This window comes from Girardinichthys multiradiatus, chromosome 3 (genome assembly GCF_021462225.1).
Source record: "Girardinichthys multiradiatus isolate DD_20200921_A chromosome 3, DD_fGirMul_XY1, whole genome shotgun sequence".
Classification (NCBI taxonomy): Eukaryota; Metazoa; Chordata; class Actinopteri; order Cyprinodontiformes; family Goodeidae; genus Girardinichthys; species Girardinichthys multiradiatus.
In genome coordinates, this window is record NC_061796.1 from 38,882,100 (window position 1) to 38,907,177 (window position 25,078).

At 37.2% G+C, this 25,078-nt stretch overlaps 1 protein-coding gene across 2 annotated transcripts in view; it reads right to left on the bottom strand.

The window, feature by feature from the left end:
* Positions 1-25,078, bottom strand: part of LOC124863025 (raftlin-like) — a 164,811-nt gene that overhangs the window by 73,045 nt on the left and 66,688 nt on the right. For both annotated transcript variants that reach the window (XM_047357273.1, XM_047357265.1), the window contains exons 3-4: positions 21,994-22,171; positions 4,997-5,105 (exon numbers count right to left, since the gene is read on the bottom strand). In XM_047357273.1, coding sequence (XP_047213229.1) covers positions 4,997-5,105; positions 21,994-22,171 — 287 coding nt within the window. The remainder of the gene's footprint in view (positions 1-4,996; positions 5,106-21,993; positions 22,172-25,078) is intronic.

The window sequence follows — 25,078 nt, forward strand, 5'->3', positions numbered from 1 at the left end:
GGTGACTCGGGTGAACTTATCATCCGCAGCAGAGGTGACTCTTGGTCTTCCTTTCCTGAGGCGGTCCTCATGTGAGCCAGTTTCTTTGTAGCGCTTGATGGTTTTTGCGACTGCACTTGGGGACACTTTCAAAGTTTTCCCAATTGTTTGGACTGACTGACCTTCATTTCTTAAAGTAATGATGGCCACTCGTTTTTCTTTACTTAGCTGTTTTTCTATTCAGTAGGACTATCAGCTGTGTACTGTATCCACCTCCTGCACAACACAACTGATGGTCTCAACCCCATTTATAAGGCTTGAAATCCCACTTATTAAACCTGACAGGCCACACCTGTGAAGTGAAAACCATTTCTGGTGACTACCTCTTGAAGCTCATCAACAGAATACCAAGAGTGTGCGGAGCGTAATCAAAGCAAAAGGTGGCTACTTTGAAGAACCAAGAATATAAGACATATTTTCAGTTGTTTCACACTTTTTTGTTCAGTATATAATTCCACATGTGTTAATTCATAGTTTTGATGCCTTCAGTGTGAAGCTACAATATTCATAGACATGAGAATAAAGACAACTCTTTGAATGAGAAGGTGTGTCATGAAACCTTTGGTCTGTACTGTATATATATATATATATATATATATATATATATATATATATAAAAATTTTTTTTTTAGCTTAAATGTGCCGCTCACACACTATGGTTCATCTTTCACGAAGCCTTGATACTTTTATTTAATTCAAAATTGTTCTTCTCTATGGTAACAATCCTTCCACATTTACAATCAGAGCAAACCATTTGAAAAATAATACAAGTGGAAATGTGACAAACAAAGTTGGGAGAGGATCCAGATTTCTTTTGCCACCACACACAGCGTGGAGGATGGTAAGGAAGGTAAAAAAAAAAATCTATGCTAGCCTGTTGTTTGGGAGGCATGACTGGAAACAGCCTCTTCTGTCCTACTAAGTGTAAGCAACTTTAACTGGAACTGTGTGCTTTGATCAAATGAGATTAAGCTTTACAGCAAAAAAGGCCCAAGATAAATAGATGGAAAAGGACTTCACACTGTTAAGCTTGGTGGAACATATGTTACAGACTTCTTTACCTTCTAAAGGTAATAAGAACCTTGTTGGACTGTGTGGCTCAGCTAGGGAATTAGGAGGTAACATAAGAACTAAACAAATGGTATGGTTCACCAGACTTAACAGTTTTAATGTTGAATGTGAGATATTTTATTACAAAGATAAGTGAAAATCATAGTCTTATCAGGCAACATCAAACCAAAGAGAAACTTCAGGGCCCATGGATGCTACATAAATCAATAAAACAAAACACTTCTACCTTAATGTAGTTAAAACTAACTCAAGCTTCTCTAATGTCCTAAAAAACAAACACACAACAATGGAGCATCATAAACTACTAAAAATACTAAAGGCCAGGAAACTGAAAATGGGTTGTCATCGGGTCTTTCAGCTGGATATCGATCCAAAACATGTCACTGAGTCAATTCAAAAATGGTTCCCTGGGCACAAAACTAAGCTTCATGAACTCTTAAACCTTAATTATCTTTTTTTGTATTTCACATTGCCAATCTTTTCCTACTTTAAGCTAAACAGACTAAACATCTGCTGGTTTTAATCAAACTGGGACATGAACTAACATTGGTGCAATCTGATCAAACCAGAGCAGAAGTATTAAAAAATGTGTCACACATCATATTTTCTGAGTCACACCTGAAAAAGTTAAGGAAAAACGTTGAACTGAGTCCTCTAAAACAGAATATATGTTCATTGTATTTGTATGTTTTCTTGTTTTTCTCCTTTGAATTCCCCTTTTTAATACTATTGCATTGTTTCAAACTGCTTCTAATTATGAAACTGTGAATTAGACCCTAATCAGATAAATTCACAGCTAAAACACTGGAGCTCTGACATGTTGAAAACTGTGATTTATCTTTGAGGCTGATGGCTATTCTAAAAAAAAGGAGGGGGTCTGCATTTAGCCAGATTGGCAACAAAATAAAAGCCTTTAGAGTTCCCCTTTTTATTTATTAGTGACATCTCCTGAAGTACCCACGCTTTACAACCTCCCCCAAGTTTTGTTATGGTTAAAGTGGCAATTACATAAAATAATCATTATATTGTCACTCTTTTAAAATATTGCACTTCACTGGCTGCTTAACCCCTTAGTGTTCACAGATAATTTCACCTTCAGAAGGTTCAGCTGGAAACTATGCGGTAGAATATCTGAAAGATGCTTTAAAACATAGAGCAGGGAAAGAAAGTATTAAAAATATGTCAACATTTTTATCACAAATATATTGGGCCTATTTATATAGACTGCCACTGCCAATAACATCCGAAGCAATCCAGAGAAAACAGCACAGGTTAGTCCATAAACTTGGTAATTTAGCTTTTTCTTGTAATAAAGCAGAATGAGTATTGAAAAAATTTAGAAAATGAGGTGCAAAAAGCCATGAAAAGCCAATAAATCTGTTAGCATTTAGAAAGCAAATTCCCAGTCTGTGCAAATGAATATCATAGTCCATATGACTGACAGACTAAAAAAGGTGACTAATCACCAAGATATACAGGTCCTTCTCAAAATATTAGCATATTGTGATAAAGTTAATTATTTTCCATAATGTCATGATGAAAATTTAACATTCATATATTTTAGATTCATTGCACACTAACTGAAATATTTCAGGTCTTTTATTGTCTTAATACGGATGATTTTGGCATACAGCTCATGAAAACCCAAAATTCCTATCTCACAAAATTAGCATATCATTAAAAGGGTCTCTAAATGAGCTATGAACCTAATCATCTGAATCAACAAGTTAACTCTAAACACCTGCAAAAGATTCCTGAGGCCTTTAAAACTCCCAGCCTGGTTCATCACTCAAAACCCCCATCATGGGTAAGACTGCCGACCTGACTGCTGTCCAGAAGGCCACTATTGACACCCTCAAGCAAGAGGGTAAGACACAGAAAGAAATTTCTGAACAAATAGGCTGTTCCCAGAGTGCTGTATCAAGGCACCTCAGTGGGAAGTCTGTGGGAAGGAAAAGGTGTGGCAGAAAACGCTGCACAACGAGAAGAGGTGACCGGACCCTGAGGAAGATTGTGGAGAAGGGCCGATTCCAGACCTTGGGGGACCTGCGGAAGCAGTGGACTGAGTCTGGAGTAGAAACATCCAGAGCCACCGTGCACAGACATGTGCAGGAAATGGGCTACAGGTGCCGCATTCCCCAGGTCAAGCCACTTTTGAACCAGAAACAGCGGCAGAAGCGCCTGACCTGGGCTACAGAGAAGCAGCACTGGACTGTTGCTCAGTGGTCCAAAGTACTTTTTTCAGATGAAAGCAAATTCTGCATGTCATTCGGAAATCAAGGTGCCAGAGTCTGGAGGAAGACTGGGGAGAAGGAAATGCCAAAATGCCAGAAGTCCAGTGTCAAGTACCCACAGTCAGTGATGGTCTGGGGTGCCGTGTCAGCTGCTGGTGTTGGTCCACTGTGTTTTATCAAGGGCAGGGTCAATGCAGCTAGCTATCAGGAGATTTTGGAGCACTTCATGCTTCCATTTGCTGAAAAGCTTTATGGAGATGAAGATTTCATTTTTCAGCACGACCTGGCACCTGCTCACAGTGCCAAAACCACTGGTAAATGGTGAACTGACCATGGTATCACTGTGCTCAATTGGCCAGCCAACTCTCCTGATCTGAACCCCATAGAGAATCTGTGGGATATTGTGAAGAGAACCTTGAGAGACTCAAGACCCAACACTCTGGATGAGCTAAAGGCCGCTATCGAAGCATCCTGGGCCTCCATAAGACCTCAGCAGTGCCACAGGCTGATTGCCTCCAGGCCACGCCGCATTGAAGCAGTCATTTCTGCAAAAGGATTCCCGACCAAGTATTGAGTGCATAACTGTATATGATTATTTGAAGGTTGACGTTTTTTGTATTAAAAACACTTTTCTTTTATTGGTTGGATGAAATAGGCTAATTTTGTGAGATAGGAATTTTGGGTTTTTATGAGCTGTATGCCAAAATCATCCGTATTAAGACAATAAAAGACCTGAAATATTTCAGTTAGTGTGCAATGAATGTAAAATATATGAATGTTAAATTTTCATCATGACATTATGGAAAATAATGAACTTTATCACAATATGCTAATACTTTGAGAAGGACCTGTACATGAACACTGTTGGGCACATAATCCAGAAGTGGAAGGAAATCCATTCCCTCTCAAACCAGTTACAGCCTGGTAAGATTTCCGACATATGGGTTGAACAATTAATCAGAAGAGTTGTCCAAGAGCCAGTGAGCACTTACAGGCAAGTTTAAAAAGACCAGGAACAAACAAGTCCAGTTTTTCCATGACAACAATAATTGATGCACCCAATCGCAATAGCCTCTTTGCATACTCACAGCACAAGAGTTTAATGTTTGGTTTGCAATCGGACCCAAATGCAGATGGAATTACAGGTGAAGTTGTGAAGAATATTTAATGACATCAAGGGTCTAGTCAATGACCAGGCCTGGATATGATTCAAATTCAAATTGACATGTTTAGTATTTATAGTCTGTATTATTCTACTTTATTACATATAGCTTAATATATGGACTTATTTGTGTTGATTTATTTTCAGGGATGTATTACAATGGTTGTTACCAACATCTGGGGTCAATTTAATCTTTTTAACCCTATTAGAAATTGTCTGTTTAATGAGAAACATGTCAAATGCTCACTTTCCCAGCTGTGTGAATTTGTTCTTCTATGAGTATTCACACAGTGGGACATGCTGGTAAAAGCATTTTTCTTCCCATATTATTTGAGTTTATGGTATAAACATTATGTTTCTTTCCCCTGTTTAGGAGAGAAGATTTTATACATCTCGCACTATCACCATCATCCTTTCTTCTTGCTTCCCGATTTCCAGCTGAGCACAGATTGACAAAACCTTCAGCTTGGCATTTGTAAAGTAGCCCTACCTTCTTGACGTAGCCCTGGATGAGCTCGGGGGTGGGCATCTGCTCAGCAGTCAGGCACTCTTCCAGCAGTAGCTTGTTCGCTGGGCAGACTGGTTGGCTCCTTTCCACCCTGCAGACACCACAGTGGTGGTGGTGGTGGGGGGGGGATCACAATGAGTTTCAGCCTCTCAGTCAACCAGACCACAGGAAAATCCAAAGCAAAAGCATGCACATACATTTACACACATACTAATACATAATTGCAGGCTAGAATTATTGAATTGCAGTCATAATACTGCTCTGAACAGGCATCAAACATACAAAGAAACCCTGTATCAACAAATTGCAGGGCATAAATATGCTTTAATAATGTTATTGCTGCCCTGTGGGAGGTGGGAGGAAAAATACACTTAAGTGAAACAAAGAGCCACACCAATGAAAGAACGATGGAAATTCAATGCAAATACAATATTCCTGCTTTTCCCTCTCAGTTTTCTCTGCTGAGGCCAGAGCAATGTTTTGAAGAAGGGATAGGAGGTAAAATCTATTTATATAATGCTGCATTTTCCTTCTATGTACAGTGGGGGAAATCCCACAGCCAAGCCAGAGGAGAGTAATGCTCTAGCTTCTATCATCCCTGCTTCTCATCCTGTTGACAAGCGAAAAAGCCCCCACGCCCACACTGTCCCTTAGTGTTCAGCAGACCGTGTGTGTGCATACATATGTGTGTGTGCACTCTGCATGGCCTCTGGCTCTACATGGACACCAGATGTGTGAGAGGTTAGGGGATGCATGCATGCAGGCTGGTGTGACTATTAAAGGTCGAACTAGTAGTTTCCTACTGCACGCAAGGACTCCCCCAAGAGAGAACACGTCCCTCTGTCTTTCTCTGTTTCTACCAGTGGTTCCCAAATACTGTACAGCAGGGATTTTTTTCATACTACCTCCCGCATGCATTAACTGCCAACAAATATTGCAATATTTGTGATAAGTAAAAATTTAAATCCTATATGCTGTTGTCTGTACAGAAACTGTCAGCACACAAACCCTAATAGATAGATTTAGAAGGCTGATTTTCTCTACTGAATAATAATAAATCATCTGGATTTATATAATTCAGATGATTGCAGGTAAATCACATCATACTTAAGCAAAACATAATTTTTCCTGGTTATAGTCTTGATTCTCAACGACAATTAACATACAGTAAGGCTCTTAAATGTAAGAAAATAACATAGATGCATCTCTTTTCATTTATGCCTTGGCAAGGAACATAAACTTACTGCTGGAAAAAAAAGAAAATCAATGATACTATGTGTTTTTCACTCATAAATAAGTTTTGCACAGGTTTTTTTTTTTTATATAAAAGCTGTACAAAATTACGATGTGGGTGCTAATGGATCAGTTAGCAGGATTCATGATGCTTAAATCCTATTCAAATATTTAAAAGGGGAGTGGCACGCTGTTTGGTTTAACTGGCATCTTCTCTGGTCAATACAACATCTGAACTGGAATCCAATCAAATTCAGCACTGAGAGTGGAAACACCCAATTCTACCTTATTATTCATATAGACATAACATGCAATGTCAGAGATGTTGCTTTATTCCGCTTCTGTATTCAAGCTTGTTGGAGAAACCAGCAGGCGATCTCAGTTCATTTCCATCCATCCATCTGTCTATCCGTCCGTCCATCCGTCCATCCATCCATCATATTTCGATTATCTGTGTTGACTCAATACCAGGTCCAGCACATATATCCCTTTTCCTAGTGACACTCTTTAGTTCTAGCTGTTGGATCCCAGATTGTTTACGGGACAGAAGGTTTATATACATACAGTCCCTTTAGTGAGTCATGGGTCTGGTTCACTATGGTCTCCACCAAATAGGATGTGCCTTTTAAGGGCTGTAAAAGGAGGTTTCTACATTAACTGCTCGAGTTACCTCAGCGTTAACATCATGTAATTTAATTGAGCTCCCCCGAGAGGATGAAGCTACACACTGTATCTCTAAAGTAGAAAGCACATTGGGACATTTTGCATTGACCAATCAGTTTACGTGTCTGCTTTGCTTTCAGTCTTGAAAAGTAGACTTCAGCCATGGATAGTTTTATCAGAGGCGTCAACACTTTTGAACAGAACAAACTTGATAATTGTTGCATGTGTTGTGCCTCGGAATGTTGACTGCCAATCAGACACCACTGGTGTGGGCATTCATTTTAACAAACCTCATTTATGTTGCCCTTAAGGCTGAGTCCTTCCATCTTACACCAGCTGATTTTAGCTATGCATGTGATCTTAATCTTTTGGTAATGACCCAAATCCCATAGGTATAATAGGTGAGGGTTGGAACATAGATGGATCAGTAAATAAAGAGCTTCACCTCTCCAGACTTCTGGATCCAGGTTTTTTCTTCACCATAAGAGACTAGAGCAGTGGAGATAAAGCTCTGATTGTATCTATGCGCATTGCTCTCCATTCATTCATTGCTTGTGCACAAGACACAAAGATCCTTGAACTACTCTACTTGAGTCAACAATTTATCTCCAACCTGTAGAAAGCAGTTAATTTTTCAGGTTGGGAACCTTGGCCTGACGACACTAAAGGTCTTGGCTTGAAGATCCCATCACAAAGTCTGCAGAAAGTAGAAATCATGTTCGCTTTTATTCTATATAGATCATTTTTAACCACTTTGGATTAAAATGTATACACAATGTATTTATTGAATTTCATTAAACTTAGAAACACACAAGAACATTGACAATTATGTCTCCTTAAACTTGTATAAAATATAAGAAAAAACTAAAAATTAACAGGTGTTATCAGAAACTTTTTACTCCCATTTTTCTCTTCATGGCTGGTTCAACCTCTTATTGGTGAAATTGCCCTTTTCAAGTGCCCCTTTAAAGTCCACTCTGGAAGACTTTTGAGGCACAAATGACTCTTTGATATTGAAAGAAAACTGGCTTTTGTACTCCTCCTTTCAGTTCCCTTTCACGGATTTCCTTGATGAGCTTTTGCTTTCTTTTTTCTCAAAAAGCCTACGTTTGGCTGTACTTGTAAATTTAGGTCTATTCAACCGATTCAGGGAACAGTTTAGTCTCTAATGTCAAGCTGTCAGGGCAATTATTGGTTTTAAAGTTTGACGGTGATTGTGATTGCTCTATTGTCAATTCCAACCAGGAAAATGGACAGTCTCCGTTATAAAGTCTTAATTTTCTAAGAATACTTTGGAACAGTTATTATGATGACCTGAAAAATGGCTACCATTTTTCTTAGTTAGAATTAAATAAACAGCAGAACCTTCATGGCTCAGCCAATAAAGGTTTCTCTATTCCCAGTTGGTCATGAGATAAATCATAGCCACCTGGCTGAGCTGTGCCCGAGGCTCCTTTTGTTTTTAAGAAATAAAGCTGTAGAAGTGACAGAAATGACCTTAGTAATGTACAAACGTGGTTCCATTCTTTAAAATCTAAAAAATACCTTATATAATCAAGTTTATCAATTTATGCTGCATTTTCAGAGAACCTTCAATGGGTAAAATAAAATAAATTACTTTTGTCAAAATAATTAATATTTTTGTAGAGAAAGGAACACTCTAGTTAATCATTTCTAATCTAACAATGATGTAAAAATGATTCAGTCTGGCTCAGGGACTTTTTTAAACCCACAATTGCCACTTAGTCTTAATTCAATTTCCTTTAATGCAATCAATACTTTTACATGGAATAAAGTAGCTAATTAAAAAAAAAGTGGTGATTTTGGACTATATCTAATGGAAGGAAATCTCTGTAGGCTGAACATAAGAGAAATAGAAGAAAGACTTAAATGGAGCATGTGTTCCTGCAGGGAGCCTCCAGGTTAAAAATAGCAGCTGCATCACCTGCAGTCCATCTTCTCCATGTGAAACAATGACTTTTCATGCATCCTGCAGCACCAGCTGTCAACCTCTGAGGCCTCGTGTGGTTAGAAGAGTGTAAATGCCTGTTTGCCTGCCCACGTACCTGAAGCTCCCCTCTGGGCAAGTACACCTGCTCTACTCCCATTTCTCCTGACCCAGATGGGTCGTGTGCTTTGATCTGCCGTGAAACACCTTGTGACGTACTAATCGCTCCCACCGGAGCAACACGTTCACATGAGAAACTAATTGTTACCTGGTAATGGCTTGCTCTGGGATTTGTTCAGCAGTTTGATGGCAACCGTGTTTTTTTAATCGGTGGTTTTAAATTACAGTGTGTTTGAGTATGAAAAGGCATACTGTTGATGGATTATTGTTTTTTTTTATATACTCCAGGCCAACTAACTTTAGAATTAACCAAGAGAGCTTAATCTTTGTGTATACTTTAAACTCTATGGAGAAAGATCCCCAGCCAGGAGTTGGACCCAGGAAACTTCTTGCTGCAAGGTAACAGTGCTACTAACTGCACCACCATGCAGCCATAAGTTATTATTTGAAGAATTTCATCGATGCCTCCTCTGGTATGGTCACTTTTACCACTTTACCATCAACAATTTCCCAGGACTGAAAAATAAAGGGAGCACTAAGGTACATCATGTACATTTAGGTGCACCAATGAGTGCCATTCACAGACATTGAATGCATCATGCTGAAGTGCTCCAAGCTATAATAAACTGTTGGACTTCATCCATCGAGAGTTTTATCAGAAGAATGCTTCTGAAAAGAATAAGATAAGACAACCTTATTGCCCATCACCTTTTTGAGATAGAGATTTGTCTTCTGACAAAACAAGCACCCATACAACTTACACAGATAAAAACAAAAATCTGAAAACATTGTTAAAATAATATAGCTTAATACTGAATGCATTAAAATTATTGTATAATTAAAATCAGTGATCTAATCAGTGTGTGTCTAATTAAATTATTCCTTGTTCAGAATCAACACAGCTGAGGGGATAAATACATTTTTACAAGGGTTTGTTTTTTTTAGTAGGACCATCAGTCTTCTACCGAATGGATAGGCTTGAAAAGAATGGCTTGGCCCCACACTTTAGGGGGCTGGCCACCAATCAGAGATGTTCTGCTAGTAAAGATACCTAGTAAGTTTGAGAGAGATGAGCTCATCTTTAGCTATCAAAGATGATTAGAGAGCTAGAGACACATTAACCCAAAATAAGTAGTAATAACATATAACAGAATTTCAAAAGTTTAGGCAGGCTATATACAAGTATGCAACACAAAAGTCGAAGGCTAAAAAATAAGATTTGGAGTAAATTTAGTAATTTAATCCAATATTTAATCTGTAGAGTAGCTCTCTCTTTCCCTTTCAGTAAATTTCAGGCAGACATTCACTGAAATGCTTTAGATTTATTATCCTGTTACCCATCTCTGGAAATTACTTAAGGAGTGCCTAATTGCACTTTCTATATCCAACAGCTTTTCTTTCATGACAGAAAGAAAGTCAACCCTGGATTAAACCTTTTTGCTCACTGAATTAATAAAAACACACTTTTTTCTCTGGCCTTTCACATACAGAACAAAAATTATGTCAGGTCTATCATCTATTGCTATGACGACAGAGTCAGGGAGCATCTGAACTCATATTTAGCACTCTGCCATTGTGCCACTTTAATAATACAGAACACCTATTCTAATGTCACATTTTCCCAAATTCATGAATACTTTCAACCAAGCGAATCCACTCTAATGGTTTCTGAGTTGTACTTTTTTTATTTTTCTTCTCCTTCGTCTTTTCTCTGAACCAATCTTCTTCTTTCATCCTTCACTTTCCCACTGACGGGGCACACAGAAGCTTTTTGCAATTATCCATAATGATGAATATATGCCATCAGACACTGCCTGCTGAACTGTAACCTCAGAGCATCGTAACCAAATTGAACACTGACAAATTGGACAGCTGACATTTTAAAAATTTCATTCAGTCAAATCTATTCTATCTCCACTGCAAGTTTCTTTTTTTATTATTCCTCTTGGCAGTAGGTTGTTGCAGCGGTCGACCATCATCACGGACAAATGGCCATCAGAGTTTTTTGAGGTTTGTTGATGGTCTCTTTATATTTGCAGGAGACAGCTTCAGTATATTTCCTGCTTTGCATGAACTCTTATGACATCACATTCATCATGCTGAGTTTTTTGTTGACTGAGCTTTCAACACTAGAACACTGCTGGAGTCTTCTCTCTTATCATAGGAAGCAAAATGTTTTATGAACACATTATACAAAAATCCCATCTTTTTCACATTTAAAAATTACATAAATATAGCCTCAAGTGTACAACAACACAAACAAGGTCATTTTTTTTAAACAAAGTCTAAAATGAAAAGCTGTGTTTAAAAAAACTAAATACACCTTTTTTGCTTCTACTGGATTTCATAACAATAGTAGCATCAGTGGGCTACTATTTAAATGCACACAATCAACTAAACACACAATACATAAATAAATGCACACAATCAATTATTAATAATAATACCTGATCATCTGGTGTGACCACATCTGTACCATGTATTTGGCAGTTTGTTTGTCTAAAGCATGTGTGTTAACATAAGCAACTGTTGCTTTTCATAAGTCTGGGAAGGGGTTTAAGGCGATTTCCAAACAATTCGAAGTCTATCATTTTATAGAAAGTATGGCTATTCACAGAAGAGGAATGTTTACGACAGCTAAAATCTTCCTAGGAGTGGACATGCCATCAAATTCAGTCCAAAGTCAGAGATAATACTGCTTGATTCATATACTTGTTTATTATTCAACCCACCGCCCTTACATACAAAGTTAAAATGAACATAGAAAAAGATGAAAGGGCATTTACTCAAAAAACATGAATTAAATTTCTCAAAACATATCAGTGCAACAACAAACTTATTCTGATGTCTCTGACAAGTAAACTAAACCACTTCAGCATTACATTGAATACAAAATATTTGTAAACTGCAGCCCTGCCTTAAAAAAACTACTTGGTCCATTACTGCCACTTTGTGGTAGAGTTAACAGGATATTACTACCAGTGGGCAGAGCAAAAATGTGCTCACAATTTCCCTAATTTTAATGATTGTTTAAATATCCATAATTCATTGTCTATCCTGTGTATTATAGCATCATGTTAGAGAATACAGACGCTGACAAAATAGTTGAAACAGTATTATAATATATATTCAATTTTATATTTCAGTCAGCTATGCATCTGCTTGTTTTTTCTTGCTGTGACCCGCTTCCTCAGCTGCTTCAGTTTTTCATTGCAAGAGATTGTCCAGTGTCAACTTTGTTTGAGATTTTTGTTTGAGCTGATTCCTTAGCCTCTTCAGTCTCTACTTTGTTGCACTGCTAGGTTTGAGATGGTAGTAAAAGCATAGTGACATGTTCTCATTGATAGATTTTCCTTAGTTGTTCTTTCATCGCAAAGATTTTTATGAGATCTTAACAGGAAATAAAGCAAATGCATTTTTTAAACTACTACAGGGATGCTATTATTTAAATCCCTGGAAAACAATATTATTATAACCTAATATTATCTAGACTGTCCTCTTCAGTTTGTTATTCCTGGCTCTGCTAGTCAAACTGAGCAGGTTTAGGCTCCCCCTTCTGTCCACCCCCCTCTTTCATCCCTTGGTGGAGATTTGGATTCCCGTGGGCTGGTGCTGATGTGAGCAGCTGTCTCTGCTGTGACATATACTGGAGATAAAGCCTCTGCCCCGCATTTGGTCGGTTGGAGTCCTCTGCGCTTTTCTCTCAATCTCTGTCTCTCTTTTTTTGGTGATCACATTCATTCTCACACTGTCGTCTTTACTTAGTCTCTCAGTGACTCTCTTGGATTTCTGTTTTCCTTCCCACAGTGTCTTTTTCAAGCAAATAAATAAAGTAGAGATCCAGTTGATTCGGCTGTCGCTTTATTTTTTTTTTTTAGAATCAATGTTTTTGTTATCTATTTTTGTAGGATTGAGAGATGTGGGGATGAGTTTGTGTAACAGTGCATGATGAAAACGATTTCCAGCATAAGAAATGATTACAGACTGATACAGAAACTCAGCAATGAGCTGATAGGGTGTCCTTTGTTTTTATCTATCTATACTTATGTATGGCTTTCTAATATGTGGTGGTATGTTCTTCCGGCATCATAATTACTTAAATTTCACCTGTGTACTATTTATGAAGTTCTTTTGTAGTGGACTTTATTGTGATTACCCAGAGACTGAAATATTCATTTCTGCATTGATCATAGTTAGTGACATTTTAATTAGAGATGAGTTTAGAAAACTGTCGTCAAACAAAATTATTGGAAAGAAGCATACACTCCAAAATTATCTTTTTTGTCAGAAAAAAATTCAAGCTTGTCTTTGTTTTTGTTTTTTGCATACAGTAACTAGAAAAATAAAAATGGGGAACATTGTTAACATACTGTCACTGTCATACCGGCCACTTTATTAGGTAAAGCTGTTAGGTTAATTGTTAACACAAATAAAGATTTAGGTAATTACAATGAATTTAGGCATCCAGACATGACCGAACATTAGAATGGGGAAGAAAAGGGATTTAACTTACTTTGAACATGGCTATCAGTGCCAGACAGCCTAGTGTGAGTATTTCAGAAGCTGCTGATCTGCAGGACATTTCTTGCACTACCATCTTTTGGATTTACAGAGAATCTTCTAACAAAGAGACAATATCCAGTGAGCGACAGTTGTGTGGACATAAATACCTTGTTGATGTCAGAGGGGAATAGACAGTGCTGAGTTTAAAAAACCTCTGTTCATTCATTTATGTGAGAACATAATGTGCTCGCAGGAAAATGCCCCATGTCAAAGCCCAAATGATCTCAAACTGGTATTGTGAATATGCTAGTTCACTGTACACCAATAACCACCACAGTGACCAGATCCTATATCAACATAGCACAACTAAACCTATGCTGTGAAGAATTAGAAAACTTGAATGCGACAGAGTGTCCAACCTAATACTACTAAGTGTATGTAATTAAGTATCAAATGTGTGAGCATTTATACAGCAATGACCTGTTTGAAGAGTTTTAGTCAGGCTTCAGAGCTCATCATAGCACCGAAACAGCTCTGCTGAAAGTCACTAATGATATTCTTATGGCCTCAGATAATGGACTTGTGTCTGTTCTAGTTCTGTTAGATCTCAGTGCTGCATTTAATACAGTCGACCATAATATTCTCTTAAAAAGGCTGGAATATGCTGTAGGGATCAATTCTCTTTACTATATATATGCTTCCAATAGGTCAAATTATCAGGCAGCATGGGATAAATTTTCACTGTTACACTGATGATACTCAGCTTTACTTATCCATAAATCCTGATGAGCCCAACCAGTTAGATAAACTACAAGCATGTCTTGAAGATATAAAAACTTGGATGACTTTAAATTTTTTGCTTCTAAATTCAGACAAGACAGAAGTTGTCGTCTTTGGACCGGGATCTTTAAAAAAGAAACTGCTTAGTCAATCACTTAACCTGGATGGCATTAAATTGACCTCCGGTAATAAAGTAAAAAACCTTGGTGTTATTTTTGACCAGGACATGTCATTTAAATCCTATATTAAACAGGTTTCTAGGATTTCCTTCTTTCACCTCCGGAACATTGCCGAAATTAGAAATATCCTATCCAGGAGTGACGCTGACTAGACCATGCATTTGTTACTTCAAGGCTGGACTATTGTAATTCTTTAATATCAGGATGTCCACAAAATGCAGTTAAAAGCCTTCAGCTGATTCAGAATGCTGCTGCAAGAGTTCTGATGAAAATTAAAAAGAGAGATCATATTTCTCCTATCTTAGCTTCCCTTCATTGGCTCCCTGTTAAATTTAGAATGGAATTTAAAATTCTCCTCCTCACATATAAAGCCCTTAATGATCTAGCTCCATCACACATCAGAGATCTGATGGTTCCATATGTTCCTAACAGGGCACTTCGTTCTCAGACTGCAGGTTTACTGGTGGTTCCTAGAGTCTCTAGAGGTAGAATGGTAGGCAGATCCTTTAGTTATCAGGCTCCTCTCCTGTGGAACCAGCTCCCAGCTTTTGCCCGTGAGGCAGACACCCTGTCTACTTTTAAGGCTAGGCTTAAAACTTTCCTTTTTGATAAAGCTTATAGTTAGAGTGGCTTAGTTTATCAGGGAGGGAGCCTTCCTCCCTCCCTGTTGGTTGGAGTAAGAGGGAGTCAGGTTTAGCCTAAACCGCCTCAGTTATGGTTGAGGTGCAAACACACCCTCCATTTCTGGTACCTGTATGACCCCTTCTCTTTTCCAATGGTTATAATCAGTCTGACAGAGAGATGTATCCCAATCCTTGTGATTTTTAGTTAACAATGACCATCAGTGGGACCCTTTGTGGGGTTCCTTGAGACAACATTGTTGTAAATAAGCACCGTTTAACTAAATAATCTGAACTGAAACTATCTGTGTAGTTATGCTGCTATAGGCTTAGGCTGCTGGAGGACATAATGACCACTTTCACCCTCTTCGCTACATTCTCACACTACTCTCCAATTTTGCATTATTTGCTGTTATTTCAGCTTTTAACCTTGTTCTCTCTATTCTCTTCCTAGAAGCTACACCTGGCCTGACTCTGTGTCTACCTGTGACACCTTTCTGGAGAGGGGAATCGTCCAAGCTTCTGCTGGCAACAACTTAATGCTCACCCTCTACCGATGATCCACATAGCCCTGTCTTTTAGTGTTTAACCCTTTCTCTCTCCTAGACATGGTGATTGACTGAGCTTAACTGTAACAAACTCTATGTGCTCTCTTTCAGACTCTTACCTTGAAAACTGGCTCAGAGTTTATCTGTTCTTTCTTTCTAGGTGAAACGACTAAAGGAGCTACATCCATTAACATTTACTTTTCCTTCCCATAGAAAGTACTCCTGGATCAGTGCTTCTTTATTCTCTTTGTGTCTCTGTTCTCTCAAACCCCCAGTCGGTAGTGGCAGATGGCCGCACACACTGAGCCTGGTTCTGCTGGAGGTTTCTTCCTGTTAAAAGGAAGTTTTTCCTCTCTACTGTCGCTACATGCATGCTCAGTATGGGGGATTGCTGCAAAGTCAACGCCAGTGACTGTCCACTGTCTCTACATGCTCATCCAGGAGGAGTGAAGGCTGCAAGTCACTGACTGGATGCAATCTGCTGGGTAGATAGAAAAACTTTTTATCCAATTTGAATAAAAAGCTAACTCCGACTGCACTGTTCAATGGTTAGGATTAATTGAAATGTATGTACCTGACTGTTGTAAAGTGCCTTGAGATGACATGTGTTGTGAATTAGCGCTATATAAATAAAACTGAATTGAATTGAAAAGTAACCAGTGAGTGTTTATTTAAGTATTTGAAGTTCACTAATGAAACAAGTTAACTTTAATGATCCTTAGTTGTTTGAGATCTTTGTTTTTTGTGTCTGTTTTCTTCATTACTCTGTTGTTCATATTTTCCAGGGGGTTGCAATTTTAGTTAATTCCTTTGCGTATCGGTGTCTTGGTCAATTCTTGTGTTCTTTGTTCATTTAGACGTTTGCAAACCTCACATGACATTGGCAGGTTCAGATGTTTGGTTTATTTCTTTATCTCTTTTTTATGAAAATCATAACAGGCACCAAAGAGTGTTCATTTCATTTTTGTTGCCACTTTCTGTTAACTACTCCTGTCACAGCATGGGGAAAACCCATGAACAAAATACACCACAAAAGTGCAGTTCCCAGGGAAATAGAGTGGAATAGTAGGACTTTTGGTAGCAATAAATTGTACAGTGTTAAAAACATCTACACTAAGCTGTGACAACCAATCCTTCTTTGGACTCCATCATTTAGCCAATCTTTATAACAGAAACACAATCCAAAGGTAAATGGGTCACTGAGAGTTGCCCTTTAGATAAAGTTGCTCTTTCCATGACTGATTTGGAATTTTGATACCTTCAAATATTTTTACGAAACTCTGGATAAAGTTGAATATATTTAGAAAAATTTTAACTCTGATTCTTTAAATTGGAAATACATCTCTTGATTCAGACCCTGTAAAATATTCAGTAAGCTTTTTTTACTTAAACAACTCAAATACTCTGTTCAGTCTCCATGTGTACTATTTTTACATTTTAAAATATAGAAAATTTTCTCTCTTTTCAACCAGTATGTCTTCCACTTCTTTAGGACTTTCCCTACTGTGTCAATTTCATCCAAAGTACATAGCGCACACCCGTCCTCCCATTTTTCCCACTGAATCTTCTTCTCAAGACTGAAAATATAGGATATTTTTACCTGCCATATTTCCTCAAACAAACATAAGAGGTTGTGTGTGGCTTCAGAAATTTCTTCCACTCCTGCTTTAAAATGTTTTTCAATGTGACCTATAGTTTAACATGATCATTGTTTTTAAAAAAAAAGTTGATTTCTTTTTTGCATTTTTAAGGGTTCCCTCTACCCCTCTGCTCCGCAGGGAACCATGAGTCTCCATTGAAACTAGTAACTCTGCCTCTACTAAATTTGTGTGACTCTTGGATTTATACCTTATATTATTACATCATTGTTGCCTTCCCAAACATTGGACCATTAATGAAATTCTAATAAGAACATTTCAAATGGAGAATTAAATAGAAAGTGATGCAGAATTGAGGATTTACGGCCCTAAAACAAGAAGATGTTTTAGCATAGACCTTCAAAAAAACAATACTCTTTGAAATATGATTGTAGCTCTTTCAGTGGTTTTATTATTACAAAAGTAAGATCTAAATTCCTAATTGGCCTAAATCAAGATAATTGCTCTATGTGGATTTTTTGAACAGTAGCTACATTGACACCCTTCATCATTTTTTCCAGACATTTCCATTATTGAAAACTAACATTCCCATAAATAATGTTGATGCCTTAGATGATATTTGAGTTTTTTCCAGAGCCTGTTGACTGACAGTAAGCAGAGCACTTTGTAATGACTCGCAGTACTCAGGTATGGGAAAATTAATGACTAATCACAGAGTTTGACAAACCCAAATTAAGCTGTCATTCGTTGACATGAATAATCTCACACCCAGAAGGATATTTCTCACACTGTTCAACTGCTGTAGGAAATTAAGGAACTACTGTCTGCTGAAGAGTTGAAAACAAGTCCAGATTTCTGCAGCAAACACCAGCAGGGTTGAAGGTTTTTATTTTACTGTGCACTACGAGGGTTTATCTGCAGTTAAGTATTAGCATGCATTTGTTCAGACAAATAATTGCTGGATTACTTCCACTGCTATTAGGTTGTGGTCCTGTTCGTTTTTTATGTTAAACGATTATTGAGTTTCTGTTACTGTTTCCAGAGGATTAACAAGTTTTACATTACTTTATCTTATTTCAAATCCATTACCCTCTTGAATCCTATTTCTGATCCTGCTTTTATTATTATTGTTTTCAGAAAGTAATAAAAGTAATAAATTCCTCCCACAATAAGCCTCTTCATAGTCTTTTGATTTTTTTTTTTCATGATCCTCTTGGTTGCAGCAGAACTGTTAGGGCACAGAGATTTTTATTATTACGCTTTTTACTCTTGGTTTTCATAATATCAGGTATTGGTTTTTCAGTTGTTATTTCCTCTGCCACTGTGGGAGAAAGAGTTGAAGTACTGAATTGCCCATGCAGTTTGGGACCGGTTGGTTTTGTTGTCTTTCCTCAGTAGTGAAGAAGCTGCACAAACAGTTTACTGGCAATCAGGAATGTGGTTTCAGTCCAAGGAATCTAATTGCACTGAATTAAATTACACTAAGGGACATCAAAGTAACATAAAAGCACAGACAGTGAATGGCACATGCATTTTCAAATTTTTTCAAAGAGCAACCACAAACCTCAATGTATTTTATTTAAATATTAAAAATAAGTAACTAATTAAAATGAAGTTGTGGACTTTTTTAAACAAATGTCTTCAAACTTCATACTGGTCTACAATATAAAATGTCCCCTCAAGAATACAATGAAATTTGCGATTGTGCCACCATAAAGTGTGAAAAAGTTAAAACGTAATTGATAGTTTTGCAAAGCAGAGGACTCTACAAAGTTTGCAGAAAATAAGACATCCATCCATTGTCCATACTGTCACCAGTCCATCATAAAGAAAACAGGACATTACCTCAAAATGTTAATTGATTTAACTGTTATATTTCAGCTCCTTAATCAGAATCAGAATCAGAATCAGAAATCAGAATCAGAATCAGAAAAGCTTTATTGCCAAGTACGTTTTTGGACATACAAGGAATTTGTTTTGGCGTAGTCGGTGCAATACAATACAAATTAAACAGTATAAACATATCTACAATATAATATAAATATATGTGCACAGTTTTAAGTGAGTGAGAGTAAGTTAAAGGGCTGCTCAGGTGATAGAGTATTAAATCCAAACAAACAATACCTTTTGCTTTACATGTGAGCATGCAAATGTTTAGGTAGATTCTGATCAAGCAAAATGCAACCTTCCTGCCCTTCAGCAGCACAAGTCTAGCACCTCCCAGGCATCCTGCCCTAAATGAATTACCATCCACATAATTCGTAAAAAAGGAGCCTTAAAGAAAGAGATGGAAGGTGGATGTAGGGATGTAGGGATGGCTCTGTTTCTGTGTCATGCTGCCAATGTTGGCTAACACTGAAAGGGCAGACAAGACAGCTGACTGAGAAGCAAGCAGATGTTCTGTTGCTGTTGTATAGTAACAGTGCGATGCTGTCTGACCTCTGCTATTTTTTCTCCGGGATGAGGACAATCTTTGTTTTCCCTTGTAACTAATAAAGCAGTAATATTTCACATGCACCAGAGCAGTCATTATTCTGAGGCTTATGTCAGACACCATGCAGGCAGCATAACATTTTTGTACCATTTTCGATTTGATTCCCACCAAGTCCTCTGCATAATGACACCAATTAAGGTACATTAGTAATCTCAACATGCTGTCTTAAGTGACTGTAATGGCTTCATTATTTTGTACTTGCAAACGTCTTATTCCCAGGAGTGCAGCTAAGACGTCTGAGGCCCCAGAAATATATTTGCCTCGAGTCCAGACCCAATATTTAGTGCAATACATTCCCCTAATGAGGCTGCTCTGACTTCAGTTTTCACCTTTTGCCTGTCTAATAACAGAGAGGATTTGTGTTATCTCCTGGAAGGTAATATTGTTTTTATTTTGCTTTAAGTTTGAAAATAAATTACACACATTTCTAAATTCCCATTCGGAATGAAAGAGTTACTAGTTTAAACTGAACTATTAGAAACTAAAAAAGTGTTAAATTTTACAAGTGTAACGACTTTTTAAAGAAGGTTTTTTTTCGGTCTGTACAACATGCAGAACAGACATTAATGTAATGTAAGACACAGGGATTTAAGACAATAGAACAGCCACTCTAAACATATAGCCAGAGCTACATTGGAGTGCAGATCAAAGGAAACTAATATGGTTTACATTGCCCTGGTCAAATTCTATACTCAAATCCAATTAAGAATCTGTGGCAAGACCTGAAAATTAATATTCTCAGATGCTCTCCATCCAATTTGAATGAGGTTGCACATTTTCGCAATGACAAGGCAGAAATCCTTTGCATGTTTAAACTGGTAGTACTGGTAGTACTGGTAGTAGTACTACAAAAAAAACCTTAAGCTGGAACTGCAACCACAGGTGGTGCTATAAGGTATTGATTTAGGGGGGCTTGATAGAAAGGCTCCATACACTTTTCAGATTTTTTTTGTAAAAAAAATAGTTTGATATAAAATTATAATTTTACTCTACTTCACAATTAGGTATTCCTTTGTGTTGGTCTTTTGCAAGAAATCCTGATGAAATACATGGAAGACTATGGCTATAACATGAAAACATGGTCAAAAGTATTGTTGTAGAGGACTTTATACCAGGAGGAGATATTATTTAAATGAATTAATGCCAGAAATGTGTCACAATTAACATGTTAAATAATTTCGCCAAGTCATTCATAAAAATAATATTTTATTTATATCTATTGTCTTTTAACAAAATTATTTCCTTTAATATGTTTGAAAATGTCATAGTCGGACAAACTTGTGAGGCCCATGTGCTAAACTATAGTGTTAGTTTGCAACACTGAAATCACGGGTATTTAAAAGTAACAGAACTGTACAATATTAGTAAAATATGGCATTTTTTTAAATATTATTACTAAATATTGTAAAGATATGTTTACTCCAATTAACAGATATTATTCAGATTCTTCTCTTTCTTTCCAGTAATCAAATTGGCAACATCACTGTGCATGAGCTCTACTACTTTGGCCACCAACATCTACCTCAGCTGTGGTACTGATGGCAGAATAAACTCCATCTAAAAGGCCAAATGTATTATTGGAATGCAGAATGTGAATGCATAGAAATATAACAGATGTTAGATACCAAACATGCATCTAAGCATCTTTTGCAATTAAACACATTGATATTATGATGATACAATATTTTGTGCAAATTATCAAAAGAAAGCGGATTGAGTAGCTTTACTCTTGATTCTTATCATGTATCACAAAATGCATTGTTAAAACAAATTAAAACTTAAAATCCCATGCAGAGTTGGTAATTCCAAAGACAAAGGGAAATCCCAGAAAACCCAAACATGTTGCCTGGCTGCTCGCACTCAAAATCCTCTTAACCTCTTTTTTATGTACTAACAGCTATATTGTACAACTCTCAGTTTGAAATTTCAGTAAGCGATTTACGACAGTGAAATTTTGTTGTGTAAAATAAATGCCAGCCAGGTTTAACTTATGTTGAGGGAGCTTCTTTTTTGCCTTTTAGACAAACCAACCTGCTTCTATTTTCCCTTAGAACATTTTATTCAAACAATTAAAGAAAGTACAACACCAAACAAAAAAACAAGATCCAGCAGGATGTAAATTTTGCTATTAAAGCATAAAAAAAACACTCATCCACCACAAAAATATGCAAATAGTCTATTAAGATAAATAGATTTCTGCACAGAAGCTAATGATTTTATTCACTTTTTTCATTATACGTTAATTTCTGTCCTGAGGCAGAACTTATTTAATGGTCAGGAATTGTTATCTTACCCGTCATTGATTCGGACAAGTATTGCCCGGTAGAGCTGGTGCTGCGGGCTGTTGGACTCTGGACCACAGGGATGGATAAACGGATGAAAGGCTGCCAACACAAAACCCTGCTGGTAAAGCTCCTGGAGCTGATCAGGCAACTCCCGTACCGATGAGAGACGCAGCGTTGAGGTCCCACCTGAGAGAAACCAGAGGAAAGAAAGAATTATGGACAGTGAAAAGGTAGATGTGACTTTTAAATCCCCTCTACAGCAAGATTTGGTTTACAAATGGAAACGCTTTATTCTGTGTGGATTTCATTTTGTGTTTGCCCATCTGTGAATTATGGTTGTGGTTATTATTTGGTTCTTTTCAGCTTAGTCAAACAAACAATAATTTTCTGCAGGAATCTTTGTTTTTGTAACTGATATTGTTTTCCCCCCATGTCAAGATAAACACAACATTTTATTCTAGAACAGGAATGTTAAATTTCCTGTTTCATGCATTAATTTCAAGCCCTAAGTCCTAATTCCAAGCTTTTTCATTAAGATTTCTGTATACATGTGATTTCCCTAACGCAGCTTTTCATTTTTTATTCTTTGTGTTTTTGTGTTTTCAGAAACCTCTACATATTTCTACTCTGCAGCTGTTCATGAGATCTTGATTTCTTCATATTATTGATTCCAGTATCCCTGCAAACACATGCCCTAATATGCCTAGCTTAATTTATTAATGCTGTTTTAAACAACACACATATTTGTAAACCTTTTGCAGCCCCAATTATCTGATCTTAAATCTAATCAGGAGTATCAGCACTGAAACACATGAGCTAAATATTGGATGTAGAACAAGACTGATTTACACCCCCTGGGGATATTAAAAGATGGCAATGTTTATGAGATGACCCGGCATTTCCGGGTCAGCTCATAAACACGGTGACAGGTGAAATCAAAGATAAGAGAAAGGGACATGATAATATTGTGACTTTTTATCAATGTTGAAGTGTAGAGGTTTTTTGTTGTTTTTTGCTTTTATTCATAGTCTTAAATTAAGCAGATAAAAAACATAACTTCTTGAATTTTTGTTGGCCTTTATGAGCCTGCCCACTAGCTCCTGATGAAAGCAATTCTTTGCTTGGGCCCAGCTCAAAGTCGATCCTAAGAAACATCCAGTTTTTCAGTGCCAGAGACGGGTTTGTGTCAGTGGAAACGAAAAGTACTGGGGAAGAGCAAGCACTAGAACTAGTTTAGCACTGTAATTGGTTTGGTGGAAAAACAAAACATAAAGATAAACAGATGTTGCACAGTTCTACACTATTTATACCCTTGATTTACTTAAATGCAAACTAGTAGAGGTACAATTACTGCAAATTTAATCATCTTTTATATCTGTAGAAGCCATATTGGATTCAATATCTGGCTGGTGGGGAACCTCCACCCTGACATGTTACATGTTGGAACTCTAATACTAATACTAATACTAATAATAATACTACAACTACTACTACTGCTACTACTACTACTACTACTAATAATAATAATAATAGTAATAGTAATAATACATTGTGTTTGTATAGCGGTTTTCCAGGAACTCAAAGATGCTTCACAGAGGTACAACAATAAAACCCAAACAGTTTTTTTCAATTTTCATGGGCTCTTCTAGTTTGGTTTTCCATCTTAGAAATTTACATTTCTGGGTAAAAACAGAATATAATGTAAACAAGCAGTTAGCTTGACTCACACATTGAATTTTCTCATACTCTCAACTATGACAGCTGCCTGCAGACTAGCACCCTATATAGAATAAATAATTATTATTCATTGTTTTTGGCAGTTAGCTCAATGCTTGTTCACATCAATGTGAGCTTAATGTCAGTTGGAAAAAAATTAAATCCCTGTAAGATGCCAGCTAACCATAGTTTTCTATAGCCTTCTCTAGGCTCTGATTTCTTCTCATAAGTTTATAATGAAAGTGCAGTGTGTGGTTGGTATTTTAAGACTGTTTATCTATATAGCATCAATACACAACAAACCTTTCCTAAAGGCACTATACAAGACAAACAGATGCAATTAATTTCAGTTCATGGACAATCCAATCCAGTCCAAAAACATTAATGTGACCCCAATTCAATCCAAAACAAATAATTGTCTTCATGTAAAAGAGATAACCTATGGGAAGAAATCCTGCAGCATACAATTGTGACAGACTTGTCAGACAGTAAACAGCTGTGTTACAGTAAAGCACACACAGCTTCTGTCAGGCAATACCAGCCAATCTGGATGTATGGTAAAAAGTGCAGGAAGGGATGATGCTTAAGTTTCAGAAATGGAAACTGTTGGAAACTGAGCTATGTGCTGTGAAGAAGATGGATATGGACAGGGAAATGATCCTGGAGGGACCACCAAAAAGGTCATAAAGAAAAAACTACATTAACCAGAGGCATGTGAAGTGTAAATCTAAGGATCCTGTCAGGTCGAGTCCACCTAATCGTAATGTGGCAGAATACTTTTTTTGTTTTTTGACTAGATATGTCTGTGCTGAACGCCAGATTTCGTAAACATTGGGTTAGAATTCAACAAAACCCTTCAACAAACAAACAAATTTCTATCAACTTCTCAACAACCCTGAAAAGGGATCTCCAAGAATGTGGTTTCCAGCAGACGTTGGAGCAAATCATTAGGTAGGATATCTTTCAGTGGCTAACTATGATGCTGAGTAAACGTTTTTTTTTTTCTGCATGGACACATTACATTTTAGCACCACACCTATGGTTGTTCCTGAACACTGATTATGTTTTCTTGACCAAGAAGAACTTCCATCATCTCCAAGTATCAGAATCAGCTTTATTGCCAAGGAATTTGACTCCGGAACAAAAGTAACAGTGGGATGAAACACTGATGGCAAATGCAGACAGATTGAAACATCCAAATCAGCAATCAGGAGCTCAACTGAACCTTTGTAAATATTTTCTCTGCCAGTAGCAGCATCCTCTCCATTGCATCCATTCAAGTCACTGGCTCTGCCTCCCGGAACACCATCAACAATTAGTATATCTAGTTGGGATCATAATCCCTGCAATAATTTTCAGTTATAAGTGGTTCTTCAC